Below are 22,974 nucleotides of genomic sequence, written 5' to 3' on the forward strand. Positions count from 1 at the left end.
TCCACACAGAGGTGCGCCTGGCACCTTCATTACACAGCTTCCAGAAAATGCTGAACACACACCTCCTCTCTACCCTGGCTTATGATATGTGAGCAGCCTATTTCTTAGGACCCACCTTATTTCTGTAACTGTAAATAATAAGCTGTTTGAAATACTGTGTTTTAGTGTCAGGATCCACCCTTACAGTGAAGGGCAAGTAATAAATAAATAATAAATATTATACAGTCGTACCTTGGTTTTTGGACAGCTTAGTTCTTGAATGTTTTGGCTCCCGAACGCTGCAAAACCAGAAGTGACTGTTCTGGTTTGTGAACTATTTTTGGAAGGTGAATGTCCAACTGGGCTTCCGCGGCTTCCAATTGGCTACAGGAGCTTCCTGCAGACAATCAGAAGCCGTGCCTTTGTTTCCGAATGTTTTGGAAGTCGAATGGACTTCCCGAATGGATTCCGTTCGACTTCCAAGGTACGACTGTACTAAAGTCAAACAAGCACATTTCCAACTCTGATTCAGCAGCCCACACAATCACCCACCTGCAGCATGCACACAACGTATGTGAAGGAGACATACACACTGAAGGGTTATTGTGAATGTGTATCACCATTTATTGTAGTTCAAGAATCAGGAACTGAACAGAGGACACTGTCAGCAAAAAGAAAAAGAAAGAAAGAAAAAGAAAAGAAAAGAAAACATTTTATTTTCAGGCTTTTTTTAAACACTGTGGTTTCAAATCCTTTTCAAAAAGGAAATTCAAGTATCTTTAAGCAGGGGGCAGTCATACAAAAATGTTTCGTCTTTTTTATATAGTTTCTGTGTTTTTCTTAAAAAAAAACCAAGTCTACATTTTTTTCTGCACCCTTTTTTTCTCTTTTTTTGCTTTGGTAAGGCCAAGCCATGGATACAAAACCGGTACGCAACGTAAAAATGGATATTCCTGCCTTCACTGGTAGGTGCTGAGACTTAAAATAATCTGCCCCGCTTGGGAGACAAGCTTTCAAAAGACTCAGAATCATCATCATTTAGCTTATTAGATCTCTGGCTTTAAAAACAACAAAGAACCCCTAAAGCGTTTAAGCGTCTCCCCAAAGACAAAAATCCAATGTGCAAAAAAGAAAAGAAAAAGGCAGGGGCAGCAGGGGAGAGAAAAGGAAATCTGCCATTGTGGATTACTCTTCTCATGTATGGCTGACCAAATAAAAATAAATGAATATGTGTAATAGAAAAATATGATTCCCTCCCCAAGATTAACACTTGTTGCAGGCACACTTATCTTTTCAAGATTATGTTCTCTTGGGGCTAGAGAAGGACTTTTTTTTTTTAATATACAGGGAACATTTGCTTCACATTACAGAAAAAAACGGAGAGGGTAGTGCAGGAAAAGTTAACAGGGAAGAAAAGAAAGTGTGTATGTGTGATGGGGGTCACTTTAGCAGCAAAATGTTCAAGGTTTCAACCACAATCAAATTAACGGAGACCTGGCAATATTTTTAAAACAAAAACAACACAACATGTTGAGGGTTTTGCTTCCCTGATCCACATGTCTTCCGTTTTTTTTTTTACATTTTTTTAAAAAGGAATTCAAGCTGTATAAACCCCAATTATGAGATGTCAGAGGATTTTTGCCTCATAACAAGAGCCAGCTTCCTAAACTTATCCCCCACAACGTTATCGACCGGCGTGTTTGATCACTTAAATATATGTACAAGAATTAAGCTGCTTTTAAATTTTTTTGTTGTTCCTTCTCTTCATCCACATGCTTTTATGTCGTTTTGCGGCAGCAGCAGCAGCAGCAACAGCAGCAACAACAGGCACTGTGTGAGCTCCAGCCCAGCCAGCTTCCACTTCCCAAAGCATCAGCACATCCCCAACGCCTCAATCCCCTTCATCCTGCTCTTCACAGTTGACCTTGGCATGTGTGCTGCCAGGCAGGAGGAGGGTCCTCAATGGTCAGTGTTCTGTTTGTCTCTCATCCAGGCTTGGATTTGCTCTTTGAGCTCTGGCACTGAGTAGGGGGAGTAAAGAGGGGGAAGGAAAGTTAAACACAAACTACCTCACCGTAACAAAGCTCAGTGGTTGAGCATCTGCTTTGTGTGCAGAAGGTCCCGTGTCCAATCTCCATGTTGGGCTGGGAACATTCCCTGCCCCAAACCCTGGAAAGCCACTGACAGTCAGTGCAGAAACAATACTGAGCTTAATGGTCTGACTCAGTATAAGGCAGCTCCTTATGTCCACTCAGAGCACACGGAACAACGAACATCACAAACATTTTAAAACATCAGAGAAGCATTCATGTGCAAAGTCCTCCTAAAATGAAACGAGACAGTGCCTGTCTGACTTCTAGTGGGAGGGAGTTCCACAAAAAAATGGCTCCTCAACACTGAAGGCATGATTTCTTGCTGGTGCGAGTTGTGCTTATGGTCCATGGAGGACCACAAATAGTGCTCTCCCCCAAAGATGAACTCAGTGGTTGACTTGGGATGTACAGGGCGAGAAGGTCCTTAAAGTACCCTGGGCCTAAGTAATTTGGGGTCTTTATACAGTAGCACAAGAAACTTGAATCTGGCCTGATAGCAGATAGAAGCCAGTGCAGACTTTAAGGGGAGGGCTGGACAGATTAATGGAAGGGCAGAGGTGCATCAATGACTACCAGCCGTAATAGGCTGAGTTGGCCATACTGCACTATATGGTCCAAGCAACATTCCTATGCAGGTGACAGATCAGCAGATGAGGAAATTCAGTCCCGCAATACAACAGCAGAAACATAGAGCAAGGGTTATCCTTCAGATGTTGCCAGACTACAATTTCATGGTTGCCATGGACAGTATCTTTCAGCTACGAGAGCTTCCATCTGTAGAGACAGCAGAGTTTTGCAGAGGGATCCCTCCCTGCTTAAAAAGCAGACAACATTTTGCTGAATTTGTTCCATTTGGGGCCATGTGTGATGGTTTTGTTTTTGTAACTGTGGATTTTTATTGTTTAAAGCTTATAAATAAATATGAGTGAACATCTTGACAAAATCTTTTGGGGTGTCAGATTGCTCTACTACAGGCCAATGTCGCAAGAGAAGTTTGTTTGTTTTTACAACTCGAAAGCTTATTTCTAGAATAAAAGTATTAGTCTAAAAAAAAAATCACCAGCTGTCAGCTCCCTTACTCTATTTTGCTAAGGTCACAATGCAAGTTTCTTTCTACCTGGTTCCAGCATGTTTTCCGTTAGTGTTTGCCGATTGAATGGATCTGTGGAGGAATTCAAAAGGTGCCGGAGGATGATAGATCTATCCATGATGGTCCCAGACGGCAACCTGACAGGGTCACTCATCAATGTATCCATGAGTGGATCTGGAAGGAAAGGTTTAAGATCATCAAAACTTTAAACTTCAGACTCACTTCCAAACATTCCCAGAGAACTGAAGGCTAGAGAGGTGTTTTTCTTAAGAACAACCTCACACTGACAGAGGTATCATTGGTGCAGCTTGAGTGCATCTATACAATTTTCTAAAAAGGAAGAAAAAGGCATCTGGAAAAAGCTAAACCGGCTTGCTTTTCTACACAAGTTCAGCATAAAATTTATTTATTTCTTAAGGGTTGCATCCAATTACTGTAAGTCACATTCAGAGTAGACTCAATGAAATTAACCAAAATTAGTCATGGCCACTACCTTCAATGGGTCTATTCTAAGTAGAAGTAGCATTGGATACAATCCTAAAGTGTTATCCCCTCTTTCAATTTTAGTCCCACTGATAATTCCTGGGTGAAGCTGCAGTATCTCCACAAAAATCTACTTGCCTCTAAACTCGTCAGGAGCGTCACTGTAGTCAATTTCAGCTCGGGCATTCTTGGCAACAATTTCTTCCACCTTTTCGGCTAACAGCTTGAATTTTTCTATTGCTATTGTTGATTTGATTCCAGCTTTCCTCATCTTTGAAATCACCTCCTCAAATAGCTCCTTGCTGTAGGACCTCTGCAAAGACAGAAAGCACCACAATGATCACATGAGCTGCCAACACCTGACAAAGCCATAAGCTCAGCAGCAGAGTGCTTGCTGAGCAAGCAGAAGGTCCCAGGCTCAATCCCCAGGACCCTCAGATAGGCCCTTAGCTGGAAACCTTAGAGAGCTGCTGCCAGTCCGTGTAGATGCAAGGCTGAGCTAGATGGACCAAATGGGCTGACTCTGTATATAGCAGCTTGAGGACTAACACCTTCCTTTTGTTTTAAGGGAAGGACCATAGCTCAGGGTTGAGCATCTACTTGTATGCAAAAGACCCCAGGATTCAAGGGAGCAAATACTGAACTTAAAGAACCAATGGTCTGGTTCAGTATAAGGCAGCTCATGTATGTTTCTAAGCAGTTGGCTGTTCTGTGTTTAAAGCACTGCTGCAGGAACAGGGCACAGAAAGTCAGGGGGAGATAGTCAAGAGTTAAGTCCTTTCCCTGCAGTTTTTCACCACTTCCCAGCTGAGTGTTAGTGACACGGGGAAACTGTGCAAAATGGAATAAAACCACTTTGCACAGCTTATTCTGCCATTCTGGGCTGTTCATTCTGGTTTACTGTATTATGGGAAAGGCAAAGTGCACTGAAGCCGCTTCCTTCAACCCCTGGAAAAATTTTAATTCAGCCACCACCCACTCTTTCAAATATATATTCACAGGGATAAGGACTAGAAATGTGGTATCTCTTTTTAAATGAAAGTTGAGATCCTGAGGAATCTGCATTCCATACTCAGAAACAAGTTCTTTGCTTGCTTTGCACTTCAGCGGAATCACAGAACACACAATGCTGTCTGTTCTCCTCTCAGTCCGCCCCTCTCTCGACATACTCTTAGTACTAGATACCAGGTAATTAATGGAAATGGAAATCTCTGCTATGAAGCTTTCTTGAGGCACCTGTTTACACAATGTGGGTAGACGGGATGTGCAGCTAAACAGACTGTTTGGTTTGACACCAGATGGCAATCCCAACATTCCTAAAATTAACACACGGTCCGCAGTGTGAGAAAGGCTATCTGCTCCTGAAATAGATAGGTTGTGTGCACTTCCATGTGCAGCGATCAAGTGGCAGATGCTGCTGGCATGTAATCAGAAAATCTTCTCCCTCCCTTGCCATGTCTACTCCAAAAAGCCTGCAGTAAGGAGTCACAGCAAGCAAGAGCCGGCACCTGCTGGGAGCTTGCCAGTGCGATGCAGTATCACTGCAGGATGGGCAGTGCTCTGATTCCAAGGCAGTATGGTTGCCAGATAAATATAAAATCAGCTACTGGGAGGGGGGAGGGGAGAGCAGCTGAGAGACTGTTGTAGCCAAAATATCAAGCAAAAAAGCCACGTGCAAGGAAACTCAGTTCTGGAGAGAGAAAGGGTACGTGTACACACACACACACACACACACACACACACACACACACACACCAGTTACTAGGGATGGAAATCAGATTTTCCCCACCAGGGTTGTACAGTTTGCTCTGAACAAGCAGAGCATTAAAGAAGTCCACCTGTGGTGGCATGACTTTGCAACATCAGGTTGTTCTTTCTTGGGGACTTTCTTTCAAATCAGCTCCACCACATCAAGCTGCTTCAAACATCTGATACAGATTTATCTGCAGTGCAGTGATCCACACACGATGTGCCCACTCCTTCCTCGACACCAACCCAGCAGGGGGGAAAACCTCTATGCCTATATGGCACAGTGCCCAGCACACTCTTCTGGGCTTCATAAATTGCATGGAATTTTTCAAATCGAAAGAATTCAGCAAATGCTTTGGGAGAATCTCAACTTCAGAATGGAGTAATTTCCCTCAAATCACATTGGGGGGGGGGGCGGAATCCAACTGTCACAAAATAACTGAGGACTAGCAAAGCATTCACTTTTTTGCCCAAGATTCTCGCCCTTTGAATATGCTATACAGCTGCTTAAATGACCAAAGTTTCCCCCAAAAGGCAAGCCTGTTAGGAAAACGTCTAAAAATCTTTGCCAAGGTATTCATGTATCCTTACTCAAATATGCATGCACATATGAGAAGTTAAGCAACGGCCATCCCAAATTGGAAAAAACAACAAAACAAAATGGGCCAATATCCAACTGCTATGGAGATGGCAAAGGGAACTACGCAAGCCCTGGGGAACCTGTGGCCCTTCCAGCTTTTGTTGAGAGTCCATGTCCTATCAGCTCCAGCTAGCGAATAGTCAGGGATGATGAGAGTTGTCATCCAAGAACATCTGGAGGGCCACAGCTTCCCCATCCCTAACTACCCATTTCTTCCCTAACCCTAACTCTAACCTTCTGAACGCCTTTCTTTCCTGGACTCCCCCACTCACCTGGTCATCAGCTATTGCTTTTGCAAAGCGAGCGCAGTCTAGCTGCAGGTAGATGTCCGTCAGTTGGTCCAAAAGCTTCTTTGGTTCAAAGCCATACTTCTCGGGGTTCTCGACTTTCAGGTCGCGGCACTTGGGGCCACACAGCTGCTGAAGGTTGAAGTTCAGCATTGCAGCCAATCGCGGCCCAAGCTCCTGCAAATGCCACCACAGAAAGTATTATCACTGGAGAGGAATTCTTGAATCCCCATAAATGCCGGATGCTTAATAATAATAATGCATCTACAGGCATTTTGTTGGCCACTGTGAGAACAGGATGCTGGACTAGATGGGCCAGTAGCCTGATCCAACAGGTTTGTCCCATGTTCTGCAACTGTGTTCATTTCCCCAATGTAGCTTTGTCCATCCCCACCATTTCCTGTTTACTTTGTCCCAATGGGAACCAAGCCTGCTTCCTGGATTCTGTTTTTATTGGCCACACCCTTGTAGTGTGGCAGAAGGTTGCCAACTGCCTTCAGCAGATAGGAATCTGGATCCTCATCTCATCTACTCAACCGCCGCTCCTTGTACAAGAGGCACTTTTGGATTGTATACCAGGTGGCCACTCCTGTCCCCATGGCTGCTTGCTCCCTTGCAGGCACCTACCTAGTACTTTTCAGGCTACCCCAGGCTTGATGGCAAAGGCTTCTAGCACCATGTGGACACCCCAGAGGCCACTAACCCAAGGGTAGCCAATGTGGTGCCCTCCAGAATTTTTGGACTACAACTCCCATCAGCCCCAGTTGCCATTGACCAATAGCCAGGGATGATAGGAATTGTAGTACAAAACCCCTCGTGTTGCTTTCTTTTGCTCCAAGAAACTGTGAAGAGCAAGCCTTATTATTGTGGTTTGCCTGAAGTGAAACAAACCATGATTCCTGGTTTGGAGGCAACATTGAGCCGGGATCGAGGTTTACTTCCTCTGTGTGCTGGTAGAGAGGAACAAAAGGAGTCCAGATAGTTTAGGTCAGGCATCCCCAAACTCTGCCCTCCAGCTGATGGGAGTTGTAGTCCCAAAACAGCTGGAGGGCAGAGTTTGGGGATGCCTGGTTTAGTTGAGCTGGACCTCTGGAGTTGTAGCCAACTGAAACTCATGGGCCTAAGTCATGCCCATTTGGTTCAATGGGTCTACTCTGCACAGGACTAGCACTGCATACAATCCCATATCTTAGCCACAGTGAAGAGATCTTAAAATGTTACATCTGTTTCCGGCCTTACACTCTCTGGCCCTATCCATAACCTGCAGTGGCTGAGATTCCCAAAAGCTGAGAGTCTCAGTGATGATAACTTTTAGATCACAGGTGAGGCTTATGGCTTCATCCACAATAACACCGACTTTGAAGAACTCAAGCTGGCCAGGCTATGAATGAACCGCGGAACCAGTAATGTAAGTAAAACCTGCAAATCAAGTTGCCACCTACCGTATTTTATAATTTAAAGTGCCTCAACACAAACCCCAAGTTTATACTCACAGGTCTGAGGAAAGGCTTCTGAACTTGTTTGGTGAGGATGTGGAACATATCAACTGTTTCTGTCGCCAGGGCCAGGTAAGAGCGTGACACCCTCTCATCCTGTGCCAGCTGAGACTGCCGTGCTTGTTGCTGGTCCTAGAAGAAAAGGCACTGCAAATCAAACTGTCTCTGCCTCAGCATAAAATAAAACAAGCCCCCTTGCTTCTTCTCTGCCAATACCACCCCACCTGATCTCACTGCTCCCACCCCCAATATCACAAAGCACCAGATGGAACCAACATAAAGTTGCTATTAATTATTTTATATACTGCTTACTTGCCAAGAATGGGTTCTAAGCAGTTTACAAATATAAAATCAATAGCAAAATCCAAACAAGGCACAAATAAACAAATTGAAGTGTTAAAAACATCCACAACTTTAAAATCCAATGGAACAAGTCAGTTAAAAACAGAACCATTAAAAGTTTAAGTTTTTTTAAAAAAACCAAACATTAAGTTCAGGGGCAACGCCAATACTGATGGGGGTTATTTCAGTAGGGAGGGCATTCCACAATATGAAAACACCAATGAAAAAGCTCACCTCCATAAGTCAATAATAATCAGGCTATGGCAAAAATTAACAGGGTTCCATTTGTTGATATCTGATGCCCTTGCGAGATAGTGGAGGGGAAGATGCTTTTTCAGATAACCTAGTCCAAAGTTATGCAGGGATATATTTTTAAGCAGCCAGGCCTTAAAACTGGCTTAGTGCCCAGGTTGTTGAAGGCAGGTGCCAACCCTTCTTGTGATACACTGGTGCACTTACTGCATAGAAGGTGGGGTATTCTAACTCAGAAAATGGCAGAGGAGCCTCCAAAAGGAGACATTTGCTCACCCTGGGCAGCAAGTCCCAATGCTCTTTGTTTTTCATCTCCTCCTGAACTTCATGGATGCGTTTTAGGGATTCCAAACTCTCGTCCAGCAAGAATGTTGTGTCATTGATTAGCATATTGATGTAGCGAACAAACTGCTTCCCAGAGCTAGGAGAGAGAGAAAGATGGAGAGAGACAGAAGCAGAGAGTTCTAATGGAGATGGGATTCCTTGGTTCCAAATATGGCAGAACGACAGAGCTGCAACCCCAGTGCTGTTATTTGGATCTGGCAGAGGTTCAAATCCCTGCTGAGCCATCTGTTACTGCTGTGCACCAGTTTCCCTGCCCACAAAATGGAAATGGAACCTACCGCATAAGATTGTTTTAAGGAACACACAAGATTAAGACTAAATGCCTTTAATACAATTATTTATCTGTAATCCTGAACTGCTACCCTGCTCTTATCCAGTGCATCAAAGCTAGATTAATTCCCCTTTGGGAACTGCCTTCCTGCACAGCTCTTTAAAAATGCTCTACCCAGGGGGAGGTGCAAATACCAGACTGAAATGAGAGAGAAGGGAGGCACAGATTGACTGGCAGCACCTCTCCCAACATCTCAGGCAAAGGCCTTCTATATCACTAGGTACCTGATCTTTTTTAGCTGGAGATGGTGGGGATTGAACCTGGGACCTTCCCCATGCAAAGCAGGTGCTCTCTAACCCACTGAGCTATGGTCTTACCACAAAAGATGGGGGCCAGTTCAGAAACCCTTAAGACCCAGCCCCCGCCATGCTGAAAGCCTTCTAACTCACTTGAACTCTTCCATGAAGGTGCCATGGTGAGCTATATTCTGCCAGAGGCTTTTGAAGATGGTGCTGATGTGGTAGCGGATTGTAAATTTGTCATAGAACTCGCTGGTGGCTCCGGTGTGTTCGACATCTGGGGGGGGGGGGGGACAGAGGGAAACTGTAAGTCAGACAATAAATCCACCACTTTGAAGTTAGAACGGAAGGGGTGTGCCCTCTCGCCTCCAGACTGGCCAGAAGATCAAGCGCAACACCTTGCCAGTATCCAAAAAGAACATCAAATCCAGCAGAAATGGCCCAAGTCATTAGCCAGAGGTCCAAGGGATACTGAACTGTATGTATAGACATAGAGATCCCAACTCTATAATCAGCAAGGGCGATCAACACCACTCCACATCCCAGGGCATGGCTCTGGGTTTAAAGTTGAACACAAACTGTGAGTCAGCCAGCAGCTAACCTGTATAAAACTTCATCAGCGATGGGACAAGCAACTTGGTGGAGAGAGGATGGTTCTCAATCATCTCAAAGAATTTCTGTGTCCGTGGCTGGACAGCTGGGTTCGTCATAAACATCACCTCCACCAGCTTCGCCACCAGGTAGGGGTTCCGGATGTAGTTCTGGTTGCACAGCATCACAACGAGGAACGTCACAACGTCTTGGGTGCAAGGCTCATAAAGTACCTGAGGAGAATATCTGGCAACAGGGGGTGGGGTGGGATGAAAAACGGGCAAATGAGAAAACGGTCCTGAATGGAGAAGCAGAACAGCAAGGTGGTAAGAAGAAAGCTGCTGGTTCAGCCCAAAGGCCTATCTAATCTTGTTGCCTAAGAACATGGAAGGCTGCCTTGTAATGAGTCAGATCTTTGGTCCACTCAGCTCAATACTGGCACCAGCTCTCCAGGGTTTCAGGCAAGATGTCTTCCTGGGCGCTTCTTGCAGATGCCAGGAAGTGCTTTAACACAGCCCTTAAGACACAGGAACTTAGGAAGCTGCGTTATACAGGTTCAGACCAATGGGTCCACCTAGCTTAGTATTTTCTACACTGACTGGCAGTGGCTCTCTAGAGGCTACCAGCAGATGCCAATGGGGATCAAACCTGGGACCTGCTACATGCTAAGCAGATGCTCCAAAGCTGAGCAAAGGCCCTTCCTGCTATTTCCATACAGTGGCCAGATGCTTCTTGGAAGCCAACAAGAACAAGGTGGCAATATTACTTACTGTACAATAAAAAATAAAAATTCCGCGACATCTTCCACATAAAACTCAGGCAATGCTGCAAACACTTTCGGGACATCAAGGTTTAAAGGCAGTTTTATGCTGTGAACACAGGGAGGAGAGAAAGACCATTGAGCACCTTGGGGCAGGAATCTCTCATAAATAGCTTTCAAAACTCTGCAAAAGGTAGATAACTGGATAAGGATGCCACCGTGAACCAAAAGCCACATACATGGAAAGCAAATTCACAGCCATATAAATACATTTTAAGGGTCATGCAAAAAAAAAAAGTTATACCCTACACTGTTTTATAACAAAAGTATATGTATGCAATTTGTATGTGATTTCCTGTAGAGGTTTCATTTTAAGAGTAAGGGAACAAATAAAACTTTCCCAACCTGCTGCCCTCCAGCTGTTGTTGGAATACAATTTCCATCAGACCCAGCAAAAATGGCTTGCGATCAGGGATGATGGGAGTTGTAGTTCAGAGACATCTGGAGGGTATCAGGATGAGGAAGGGTGACAAGAAAAGGTCACATTCAACTAACCTCTAGTCACACTGAAATTAACAGACAAATTGATCATGTTTATTCATTTGACTGGGCCTACTGCAAGTTGGACTAACATTGGATACACATCAGAGTGTCAGGATGAAGACTTCCTCCTCACTGACTTCAGGCTGCTTGGGAAGTGAGATTTTTTTAAAAAACTTCCCCATAAAGCATTATCTAGGCTTTTCAAAGCCGGTAACTGAAAAATGGCCTCACCTATAGGAGTCATTTTGGGGGCAGACACCTACTGTTAATTGGCAGGAAGTAGCTAGCGACTTGGCCAGCACAAAAAAGCACACTGGGTGAGATGAGGAGATCTCGAAATGCGACTCACTTGGGGTAGGCAGGGTCTAGGATCCGGAGCAAGAGCTGGATGACCATGCTGTAAAAATTCAGGCACCTTCTAAGGAAATTCTCGTCTAGGAGGCCGGCATCTGCACAGGCTTTGCACCGCACCAATTTCTGCACAGAGAAGTTGCCAGGACCCAAAAGTTAAGCAAAAGCACCACACTAGAAATCAAGATGTCCCACCCGCCCATACACAAACAAAATATTGCACTCAGAACAGCAAAGCATTCAAGTTGGGAGGAGCATACTCTGAAAGAAGAAGCAGTTCAATAAATGTTTGTTTGGGCAGGATGGAATGATTATACAGGGCACAAGAACGCAAGAGCCTGGTGGCTGGATCAGAGCAAAGGCCCATCTAGTCCAGCACCCTGGTCTTCACAGTGGACAACAAAGATGGGAGCCCACAAGCAAGGCAGAAGGGCAAGCCTCTCTCCTGCTCTTGCCCCCATCCCCACCCGAGCAACTGGTATGCAGAGATATGGCACTTCTGAACACACAGGTTCTGCTTCATCATCCCTGCTAGGGTTGCAGCAATGAATTAAATAATAATAAAATAAAAAAATTCCTTCAGTAGCACCTTAAAGACCAACTAAGTTTTTATTTTGGTATGAGCTTTCGTGTGCATGCACACTTCTTCAGAAGAAGTGTGCATGCACACGAAAGCTCATACCAAAATAAAAACTTAGTTGGTCTTTAAGGTGCTACTGAAGGAATTTTTTTATTTTACTTCGATCCAGACCAACACGGCTACCTACCTGTAACCTTAAATAATAATATTTATGTGTTCTGTGAAGGATTCTCATTGGTCCTGAAATCTCCTGCCTAGCAACATCATGGGATGACCCCAAGATCTAGTAGTATGACAGGAGAAAACTCTTTCCCCAAACACCGCTTTCTCCATGTGATGCGTATGTTTTCTACGCCTCTACTGTGTCTCCCTCTTACGCCTGCAATCCTATCCAAGTTTACCAGCTCATCAAACCTTCACGTAGGCAATCAGCACCCAACACACACATTCAAACCTCTGTAATCATTTGTAGTCAAGGTTGGCTCCCTAAAACCCTCAAGGCGAAGCTGGAGCAAGGGACCAGCTGGCTTTTGCCCGACCGCAGCTTACAAACCTTGAGCTGTGTTTTGCAGCGCTTTAGCATTTCTCGATGCCGTGTGGCCAGAGGAGAATCCTTCCACTGAGTTTCATTATTTTTCAAATCCTCCACGGTCCTGTAAAAGTAAACCAAACGAGAGAGGAAAAATAAAAATAAAAATTGAGCTATTGTGGCAAAGGCAGAGAGCGCAAAGCACCAGAGAGGAAGAGGTAAATGAAACAGGACATAGGAAGCTGCCTTATATCACGTTAGGCCATCTAGGTCAGTATTGTCACTCTATGCCAACCAGCAGTGGCACTCCAGGGTTTCAGGCAGGGAACATTCCCAGCCCTCCCTGGAGATTCCACTGGGGATACAACCTGGGACATTCTGCATATGAAACAGATGATTCACCACTAAGCTAAGAACATATGAAAATAAGAACCTGACTTATACTGAGTCAGACCATTGGTCCATATAGCTCAATACTGTCAACATTAACTGGTAGCAAGGTTTCAGGGAAGGAGTCTTTGCCCATAACTACTTAGAGATGCTGGTTCGTAGTTGGCTGGTGAATCTTCATTTGCTTGAACTATAGCTGGTATTATGTGTGAACCAAGCACTCTTCCTTAACTATGGTTTGTTTGACCACTTCACCCCAGAAGCTCATGAAACTATAGAGGCATGAGGCAAGAGCAGTTGTACAACAAGCCAAACCTTTGGCAAAACAAGCCATGGTTTGTTTGATCATCCATGGGACAAACCATGGCTTAGAGTTGCATTAGAACCAGGCAGACATCCACTTCTTCCCCTACTCAGCCCCCACAACCTCCCCTTAGCTGATTGAATTGCTGGCGCACCCAGTCCTAGCTCCCTCCTGATACTGTGCATGCACACTACAGTAAGCATCCTCTTGCCAAGTTATGCTAGCGATTACTCAAAGCCACCTTTAGACCTCAATGAACAATGAGGCCATTGGTGGCCTGCAGAGCTTTCTGGGAACTGGCACAGCTCTCCAAGCAGACAATGCCTGCAGAGCTTGAGATCATCGGCAGAAGACAGGCTCCCCGCTTCCCACAGCCATCTGGATCTACCAAGTCAGCCGCATGATGAGCCCCCATCTGCATTTACAACCTTTCTGCCACACATCAGCCAGCTCAGAGCTCTGTGGGTAACAAAAAACTGAAGGGACTCAAATAAGGCAGGAGAAACTGGCAGACCGTCATTCAAAAGTTGTTGGGAGTATGGAGATGCCTTTTTTATTTTATTTTTGTTTATTTAATAAAATCTTTTCACTGCTTGATTGTAAAACAAGAACAAAAACCCTCAAAGCAGTTTACATCAAAATTTAAGTAATGAGATTATTGGCAAAAACAAACTAAAGCATTCAGAAAGTAATTTAAATCAACAACAGGCTAAAAACCAGATTTAGAAAATGTCAACATTCTACACGTCTTCCTCACCTGTTGAGCTCCCGGATGGCCCTCAGTCGACGGATGTATCGACGGCAGCTTGGCAAGATAGACAGGTGATGGGCATGGAGGGTCAGGAAGAAGCACTCAGTTGGAAATTTCGGCTCAGAAAAGAGGGACTGATCCCTAGCTGGGGAAAGGAGAAGGAACAGGATAGAATTGAGAAGTTAGGGTGCATTCAGACATGGGAAATATTAAGTTATAGTACTGGAGCTTCTGCCCATTTTCCAATGTTCCTTTCATGCCTGTTACCTGTTACGTTTTGGACCGATACACTGGCATGCTGGACTAAATTCTATTCACATCAGTGGGCATGGTGTGGCACAACAACAAATGTTGCTGGGCAACGTTGCTAAAAGGTTATGCTTTTAAGGCTAGTATCTCCCATGCCCTTAAGTTATACAGCACCTATGTATTGACTGTGTTGATGCTGACACTGCCTGAACAGCAGACAGATACAGATGATACCGGTGCAGAAAGTAGTGAATGGGAGAACAGGGGAACCACCATGCAGCATGGAATATTCTCCCCATGTAGCAGCATACATAAATTGCCCAAAGCCATGCTGGGGAACCTGCAGCCCTTCAGATGTCATCGGGCCATGACACCCAGCATCTCTGACTCTTGGCAATGCTGGCTAGGGGGGATGAGAATTGGAGTCTGGCAACATCTGGAAGGCTGAAGGTTCCACATTCTTGCAGTAAAGAATATTATAAATGAAGTAACTGCTACCTGCCATCACAAATGGCTGTCTCTCACTTGCATTGTTACGTTTTAGCCTCCGGTGGTGGCTCATGTCCTGGATGCAACTGTTAACTGTGGGTGGGAAAAACCATCTTTCTTCTTAAACAAGTTTCTAGACCTTAAGGCTGCAAAGCTGGATGTGAAAAGTGTGCATAGGACCAACACAGAGTAAAAACTCAATGCCAGGGGTCAAGCAAGATTTCCTGTGTTCCACAGACTACTGGAAATTCAAATGGCTAATACATTAAAAACAATACTTAATTTCAAAGGCCCCACAACTCTATTTTCCTTAAAGCATAAGCTAGGTTACCTTGGAGCAGAACCTCTAAACACACAGCCCCCCAAAAAACAACCCACAGATTTGTTTTTGCACATCTGCCAAGGAACAAAAAGGTGGAGACAACAGCAGCCATCCGTAACTCACACAGCTCAACCATCCAGCTGCCAACATCCTCCATGGTAGCTTTCACTCGCGTCTCATCTGCTGGGAGTACAATGCGACACCGAGGATGGAAGATGTAGGAGGGGTCAACCGTCTCAAGCTTGATCTTCGTGCTCAGCTGCTGAAGCACCCACAGGAAGTTGAGCATAAAGCCGTCTGTAGAGACCAACCTGTCATCTGTCTGCAAATCCAGGAGAAAGGGAACAGAGTGCTATCTAAGAACAGGAACTTCAGAGAGACAGCACCGTATCTGAAGCTGGGCTCAAGTGTATCTTAAGGACAGCCTTCGCACTTGTGAACCTGTCTACGTAGATCGGGGGATGGTGGAACCCTTTTAAGTCCAAGGGCCACATTTCTGGGCAACCTTTTTAGGGGCCACATGCTACTGGTGCACAAGGCCAGAGACAAAAGTGGGTGGGGCAATTAATGCAACTATTACCTTTGTGCAGTAGGCAAGCTTCTATACACACTCACACATCTGTCTTTATCCTCCACACAGGCAAGCAAGATGCATTATCAGAGCTCAAGGATGCATTCCAGACAGGCACAAGCACTCAAGGAAGGTGTGAAGAAAGGGTGGCAAAAGGGAGAGTTCTAAAGGCCAAACAAGAGAGGCCTGGAAGGCCACATGTGGCCCCAGGGCACAAGGTTCTCCCACCTCTAATTTAGAGCATCGCCAGAGGGTTTGCTCCGAGTACAGCTGGCAGTGTGCCTTCGGAATTACCCTCCCCAGAATTGTTTGCCCAGCACCTGCAGAGCTCTCAGCTGCTAAGCCACAGATTTTACCTTGACCAGGTGCCTCCTAGCTGGCCTGAAAAAAGCCACCATCTCTCCCAGCTTCATTTCCCCCACTTGTTTATTTTATAGGTATATATATACACCGCACAATAAACTAAGTATCTAGGCAGAGAGTATTAACACATCCGTAAAGCAGAAGAAAAGGTCTTGACACCTGGACAGCGATACACAATAACCCATGGACTGAGCTACACATCAGAAAAGTCCTGTGTAAGCATTTGAAAAATGCATGTAGAAATGGGGATTGTTTACAATTAATAGGCAAGGAATTAAACAATCTAGGCTGGAATACAATGTTTTATCATCAAAATCATCATCATTTTATCATCATCCTGCCTGACAGGGACTCAAGGTGGCTTACAGCTAAAATAGAAACAGCTAAAAACATTTGGGGGGGGGGGCAACCATTAAAAAATGATTAAACAAATATTAATAGAACACTAAAGCCCTTATTCCTTGCAGAAGACAAATGTCACGTGGCACACTTAACAGTGCCTCTTTGGCTGAACATAAAGATCGGGCAGTTATATAATGTGCAGGGATTATACTGATTTACCTGTTGAAAGGATTATAACTAGACAATGCACATGAAGTGCTTACAACACTTAAAAGCCCAAGACAAAAATATTATTCTCTTCCCAGCCCCAGCTTTTATTTATGTAAATATTCTTAAGCCAGTTTTTCAGCCCTGTTTGTGCCACCCACCCATCCCACCCCAAAAAACCATGGCCCTCAAGTCTAACACTACAAAATACAATTTAGCCAGTTAGATGCAAACATACATTACTTTTTTAAAACAAAACAACAGAAGTAAAACAAAACTCAAGGAACAGCCAGCAAAAAAAGGGGGGTGGTATGTTTAAAAACTGCTGCTTCAGTTGCAATAGCTTCTACTCTGATTTGTCTGGAGTATTTAAAAGCTGCAAACTTCTTTGTGCAAGATTAATGGGCATGGGGCGGGGTGTAAGCAAAATTACAATTAAAATGTCATGACTTGCTGGTTACTGATAAGTCAAGGCTAAAACATTGACTGTCAAAGCAAGTAACACTCCCACCTCCCCAAAGGGAAACAAAAGTGGCTCACTAACAGGTAGCAGAGGACATCCTGGGATGTCAGGAGGGGCAGGGCATAAGCAACAGAAACATGAGAGGAGGAAATCAAAGACTGCTGGCTGATATCCTTATGCAGAGCAGATGGACAAGCATAGCGATGCAAGGGCTGACAATATAAAACTGAGGACTAGAGGCTTGGTCACAGGAAGGTCAATGCAGATGGCGGGTGAGGGTGTTCATGGCAACAGAAGAGACAGCTGAGTTTACGATTTCAAGTTGATCAAAGAGGGGAGAGGGACACAACAGGCTTTCACAACCAATCTGGACTGCGGGCACAACTTCACCTGCATCTGGGCCTTCTTCATGTTGGCATTGACCATGGCTGCCATGTAGCTGAGAGCTGCCTCTCGGGTTTCTCCGTTGAGTAACACACTATGCAGGATCTTAAACAGCTCTTGCTGAAGATTTTTACAAAAGGAAAGTCAGAAAGAAGTTAACTGAGCAACTGCAGCTTACAATGTCAGGTTTCATTGAGAAACAGCTATGTAACACAGCCTTGGCTGGGTGTCTTGGGCTCCCATTAGCCCCAGCCAGCATGGCTAGCGGTCAGGGATGATGGCATTTGTAGTCCCCAAAACACCAGGTGGGCACAAGACTGGTGCAGAGAAAGGTCACATTCACAACCATACATTTAAAGTTATATGATACCACTTTAAACAGCTGTGGCTTCCTCCAAAAGAATTTTGGGAGCTGTAGTCTGTTAAGGGTGCTAAAGAGCTACAATTCCTACAGTGGTTTAACAGTCAATCCCTCTTCACAGCAAATTCTGTGAACTGTAGCTCTGTCAGGGCAATAGGCGTCTCCTAACAACTCTCAGAACCCTTAACAAACTACTGCTCCCAGAATTCTTTAGGGGGAGGCCAAGTGGTATCATGGTGCTTTAAAAGTATGGTGTTAATGTGGCCAGGGTCACATAGTTGGAAACTTCGGTTACACAGCGGTTGTAGTCTTTATTCCCCTAATGCTTCTAGATTTTAAGATGACCTAGCAAATACAGTGTTTCCCCCTTTTTAAGACACCGTCTTATAACTTTTTTCCACACAAAAAAACTACACAGTGTCTTATTTTCAGGGGATGTCTTATTTTTATTAGGTTTTTAATTACCTTACAGCCTCCTCGGCCGGGCCACCGGCCGGTTCCAGGCAGGCCTCCTCGGCCGGGCCAGGAAGAGGTGAGGCTGCTGGCTCGGGTGCTCAGCCCAGTGCTGCTGGGCGCTCCAAGCATTCGGCGCTGCCACACGCTCCACGCTGCAGCAGCCGGTTTCAGGCGGCAGGGTGGCAGGCCTCCTCAGCTGGGCCAGGCAGAGGCAAGGCCGCTGACTCGCGCGCTCGCTGCAGCAGCCAGTTCTAGGCCCTGAGCTGGCAGGCCTCCTCCTGCTGCTGCTGCCGCAGCCGGCATACTGGGTCCTGCTGGCTGGCTGGGGCGCTCACCGGTCTTGCTCCACACGGCATGAAGGTATGTCTTATTTTCGGGGTATGTCTTATATTTTGCAAATGGTTAGGGTTAGGTAAAGTAAGCCATGGCTTACTTTATGACTATGTCTTAAAAAAGGGGAAACATGGTATTCATCAAAAGAACTGGATTCAACCCTAAAGCTACAACTTTTAACTAATCAGTTATAAGTAATTAAAAATATTTTAAGTGACTACACTTAGGCTCCTAATTAATCAGGCAACACATTTAAAAATACGAAGTTTTTTTTAAATAAATAAATATGTAGACAGCAGCAGTCATCTGAGAAGATGAACTTTGTTCTCAGGCACATGAAATAACACCTGTTGCAGCAGGAACCATCTAAGCACCAAAAGCAGTATTCAGCAAAGTTTTACTGGGTCATGCTCATTCATTTCTTTGGGTCTGCTCTGAGTCAAATGTAGCTGGATACCACTCCAAGGATTGTGCCCAGCTTTTTATTATTCTACTGATTTGTTTCATAAATTTATACACGCACCTCTTGATTTAGGTTGTATGTGTTTTTTAAAAAGCATTCAGAAACCAAGACACGGTTTCCGATTGGATGCAGGAAGCTCCTGCAGCCAATCCGAAGCCGTGCCAGACATTCGGGTTCCAAAGAACGTTTGCCAACCGGAACACTCACTTCCGGGTTTGCGGCATTCGGGAGCCAAAATGTTCAACTCGCAAGGTGTTCGGGATTCAAGGTAAGACTGTAGCAAAGTAGGCTTGCTTTTAAGCAGGCGCCAAAAGAGTACAGTAAAGACACCTGCTTGATGTCAAGGGTAGACTCACTGGGATGAATAGAACCTAGGTTAGTCATGTCCAGGCATCCCCAAACTGCGGCCCTCCAGATGTTTTGGCCTACAACTCCCATGATCCTTAGCTAACAGGACCAGTGGTCGGGGAAGATGGGAATTGTAGTCCAAAACATCTGGAGGGCCGAAGTTTGGGGAGGCCTGGTCATGTCCATTCATTTCAGTGAGTCTGCTCTGAGTATGGTTGATGCTGACTGACAGGCTTAGCAAAAACATTTTCTCAAACAAGATAAAAACCAGCCAATTCCTCTTCAGCACACCTACCCTTGCGGATTCCAGGTAATGCTGCAAAGACTGGCTAACCACCCTGGTGTTTTCCAGGGTAATGGCAGGTCCAGAGAAATATTTTTCGACCACTCTAGGCTGCAAGGAGGAAAGAAAAAAAAGTCCATGAACAACACAGGTATGTTTTATTTAAAGTACTTGTAAAGACCATGTTTATGGGCAGAATCAATTTCAAGGCAGCTTATGATATAGAAATGCTTCCAACTTAAATTGGAATATCATTAATGATATACAGCATACTTAATAGCCGGTAAAATTAGACTAACACCCAAAAAGCCCGGAATTAAGTAAACTAAAAACCATGGTTTGCATCTAATGCTAGTCCTACTCTGAGCAGATCTTCTGAAAAGAATGAACATAACTAGCTTAGGTCCATTAATTTCAATGAGTTTACTCTATATAGGACTTAGTTGGATACAACTCTATCAATCTTGCCATAAAGCCAAAAAACACAAACTGGAGCAATGGCCAGTGAGAACCAACAAGTTTTAAGGCCTCTCCTGAATGCTTGTAGTGATGAACTCCCAATGGCAACATATTCCAGAGGTGTGGGGCCAGTACAAAAAAAGGCCTTGTCCTGAATGCCTGCCGACCTAACAGCCCTCTGCAGTGGGTGCATAAGAAGGTGCAAAAGGAGGGAGAGGCTTGAGGTAGACAACATCAGACTAGACAAAACTGATTTGCTGTAGCAGAAGATCTTTTTGCTTTGGTCTCATTCACTCATCACTTACATCATCTTCAGCAAAGACAGAGAGACTGAAGAAAGCCCCGAGGTAAGAGAGTCTTTGCAGTTCGCGACCTGTCCCGGGGCTCAGAGACTTCGGCAGCCACAAAGGCAAAGACACAACCTGTGGGTACAAGAGGGTGACAGTGAAATGAATGGCACGTGGGTTGGAAGCTTCTAAATTGCTCTGCTGCCTGACTGATCACCCCTTGCTAGAATCTGATGGATGCTGAGCATTGGAAACCAGCATTAATTCAAAAGGATTTGTAAGAACAGGGTTTGCACTTACCAAACTGCACACGGGATGAGATTTCCCAAACTTGATTTCACATAGTTCACCTAAAGCCTAAAAACAGAAACAAAAATAAATGAGAGAAACAAAATGATTCAAGGACATTTCTACACAGGTTCTTTGGCTAACTAATGGAAAAAAGAACCATATGTTGGACGGAGGGCTCTTAAAAGAGTTGCATCTTAAGAAGCTGTCTTTGTCTGGACTCTCCCAGTGGCTAGCTTGTTATGACAGCTACGTGCGACTTCTTGGTTCAAAATACCAGCTGCCACAACCTTGGGAGAGGGGCTCTAGTTTTCATGCCCCTGCGAGTGGGCTTTCCGAGAGGCACCTGGCTAGCCAGAGAGGGAAATAGGATGCTGGTCTGGATGGCTTGAGAGCTTAACCTGGAGAGTTGCTTGGGAATATGTGCAGTCATGTCTCAGAAGTAATCAGAGGTAAATCAACAGCTCCTATGACTGTTAAGGAGTATGAAGACTCTGGATTGGCTAGTCCTAATATATTTATGCTAGGGACCTGACCTCCCACTCAGCATAAGATTGTAAGAAGAGCCTGCTGGATCAGGCCAATGGCCCATCTAGCCCAGTGTGCTGTTCTCACAGTGGCCACCCAGATGTCTGTAGGAAATCTACAAGCAGGGCCCAAGCAAAAGAGCACTTCCCCGTAACTTGGCTGGGAAACAGGGAAATGTAAATATCTCTCTTTTTTGTTGATTAGGTTTTGGGGGCAGGGGGCAGGGTCCAGGATGCTCAGATTACTGCCACCAGACCTCCCCTTTCATGATGTACCTATGATGAATCTAGGGAGGGCGGTCTTGGGCTACACCCCTTCTGTGATGTATGGGTGATGCTTCTGGGGGGTGGGCTGAAACCAATTTCAAATTTCTATTTAAGGGCATGACACCTTTGTTTGGGGTTCCTTCCTTGTTCTCCTGCGTGAGGGGAAGGACCCTGTTGCAACAGCAAAAATAAAGGCTTTGCTTCTCAAACTTCTCTGGTTGGCCTCTGTTATATCTCCGACCGATGGAGAACCCAATAAAGGGCTCTTGTGTACCCCATAAGGGAATAAGGGCAGATTTTTGCTTTTAACAGTAGTCAGACACATTACTGCCTCTTGGCCATGAAGGCAGAGCCGAGCCTTCATAGCAGGACATCCTGAGAACTCCAGATTTTCCAACTCAAACAACTGCTGGAGCATACAAGCTCCAGGTCTAGATTTCTGAGCCAGGCCACAAGTTTTCCCCTCCCCAATTTAAGTTGGAAGCAAGTTCTTACAAGGGATGAGAGGACAGCCTGCCCCCACCAACTCCCAAGTGTTTCAGGTAGCACAGCCTACAGTCAGAGATGATACGAGTTGAAGTCCAGGAACCTCTAGAGGGGCACAGGCCTTGCCTTTATTTAATAGCTTTTTAGTCTGCCCTTGAAAACAAAAATCCTCCCTCTGGTCAACTTACACAACATTGCTCAATGAAAACACAAGTACTGTAGCAAGGAGAAGAAAAGCCAGTGCACCAAGCCATCCAGATCAATTCAGGGCTAATTGTTATTTAAAAGGTTTGGGATGATAACCTGGCAGAGAAGAAGTTTAATGCTCTCAGGCCTGTCTCTCAGGGAGAGAGCCTTGCACAGGCAGAGGGGACACCACCAGCAAGGCGCTGTCTGCCCCTCGCCACTCCTAATGCAATGGACGCAACACACACACACTTACACTTTGGCATAAGGGACAAAAATGCATTCCATTTGTCCACATCTCTCCCATCCAGGGCAATCTCTCTACCAAATTCAACTTACAGTTCATCTCCCTTTTGTTCATAAGAAGTTAAAATGGGCACCGCAGGGAGAGGACACATTGCATTTCTCAAGCCAGCAGGTCAAGTTCTTCCCATCTCTGCTGCCTAGCCAAGTGGTTGGGCAAACTCCAAAACAACCAGGCAAGGGTTAAGCAGCACTGGGGAAAATAGATCTATTGTCCTCCAGGCACCAAGGGCCCCTTTTGTCTTGCAATTTGAGTGCAGAAAGTCGTTGGATGATGTAGAGAACCCAGGACAAAAAGAACTTTCATCTACATCCTCCCAATGGGTCTGGCAGGCAGGACAGAATGAAATTGAAGGAAATTCAGAAGGACAATGTGTCACACATCCTGGATGTGTTATAGCACAACATATAT

The 22,974-nt window shown here is 45.0% G+C and overlaps 1 protein-coding gene across 2 annotated transcripts in view; it reads right to left on the reverse strand.

Annotated features, from left to right (window-relative positions):
* Positions 1 to 579: 579 nt before the first annotated feature.
* UBE4B (ubiquitination factor E4B) overlaps positions 580 to 22,974 on the reverse strand; it is a 72,941-nt gene continuing 50,546 nt past the window's right edge. For both annotated transcript variants that reach the window (XM_035117448.3, XM_035117447.3), the window contains 17 exons: positions 20,806 to 20,862; positions 20,524 to 20,640; positions 19,772 to 19,870; positions 17,522 to 17,635; positions 15,309 to 15,507; positions 14,132 to 14,270; positions 12,705 to 12,804; positions 11,570 to 11,697; positions 10,688 to 10,786; positions 9,928 to 10,163; positions 9,477 to 9,603; positions 8,688 to 8,832; positions 7,815 to 7,949; positions 6,307 to 6,498; positions 3,784 to 3,958; positions 3,190 to 3,336; positions 580 to 2,000 (listed from right to left, as the gene is read on the reverse strand). In XM_035117448.3, the coding sequence (XP_034973339.1) occupies positions 1,939 to 2,000; positions 3,190 to 3,336; positions 3,784 to 3,958; positions 6,307 to 6,498; positions 7,815 to 7,949; positions 8,688 to 8,832; positions 9,477 to 9,603; positions 9,928 to 10,163; positions 10,688 to 10,786; positions 11,570 to 11,697; positions 12,705 to 12,804; positions 14,132 to 14,270; positions 15,309 to 15,507; positions 17,522 to 17,635; positions 19,772 to 19,870; positions 20,524 to 20,640; positions 20,806 to 20,862 (2,271 nt within the window). In that variant the 3' untranslated portion in view covers positions 580 to 1,938. The remainder of the gene's footprint in view (positions 2,001 to 3,189; positions 3,337 to 3,783; positions 3,959 to 6,306; positions 6,499 to 7,814; positions 7,950 to 8,687; positions 8,833 to 9,476; positions 9,604 to 9,927; positions 10,164 to 10,687; positions 10,787 to 11,569; positions 11,698 to 12,704; positions 12,805 to 14,131; positions 14,271 to 15,308; positions 15,508 to 17,521; positions 17,636 to 19,771; positions 19,871 to 20,523; positions 20,641 to 20,805; positions 20,863 to 22,974) is intronic.

The sequence above is a fragment of the Zootoca vivipara genome, chromosome 6 (genome assembly GCF_965207765.1).
Source record: "Zootoca vivipara chromosome 6, rZooViv2.hap1.1, whole genome shotgun sequence".
NCBI lineage: Eukaryota > Metazoa > Chordata > Lepidosauria > Squamata > Lacertidae > Zootoca > Zootoca vivipara.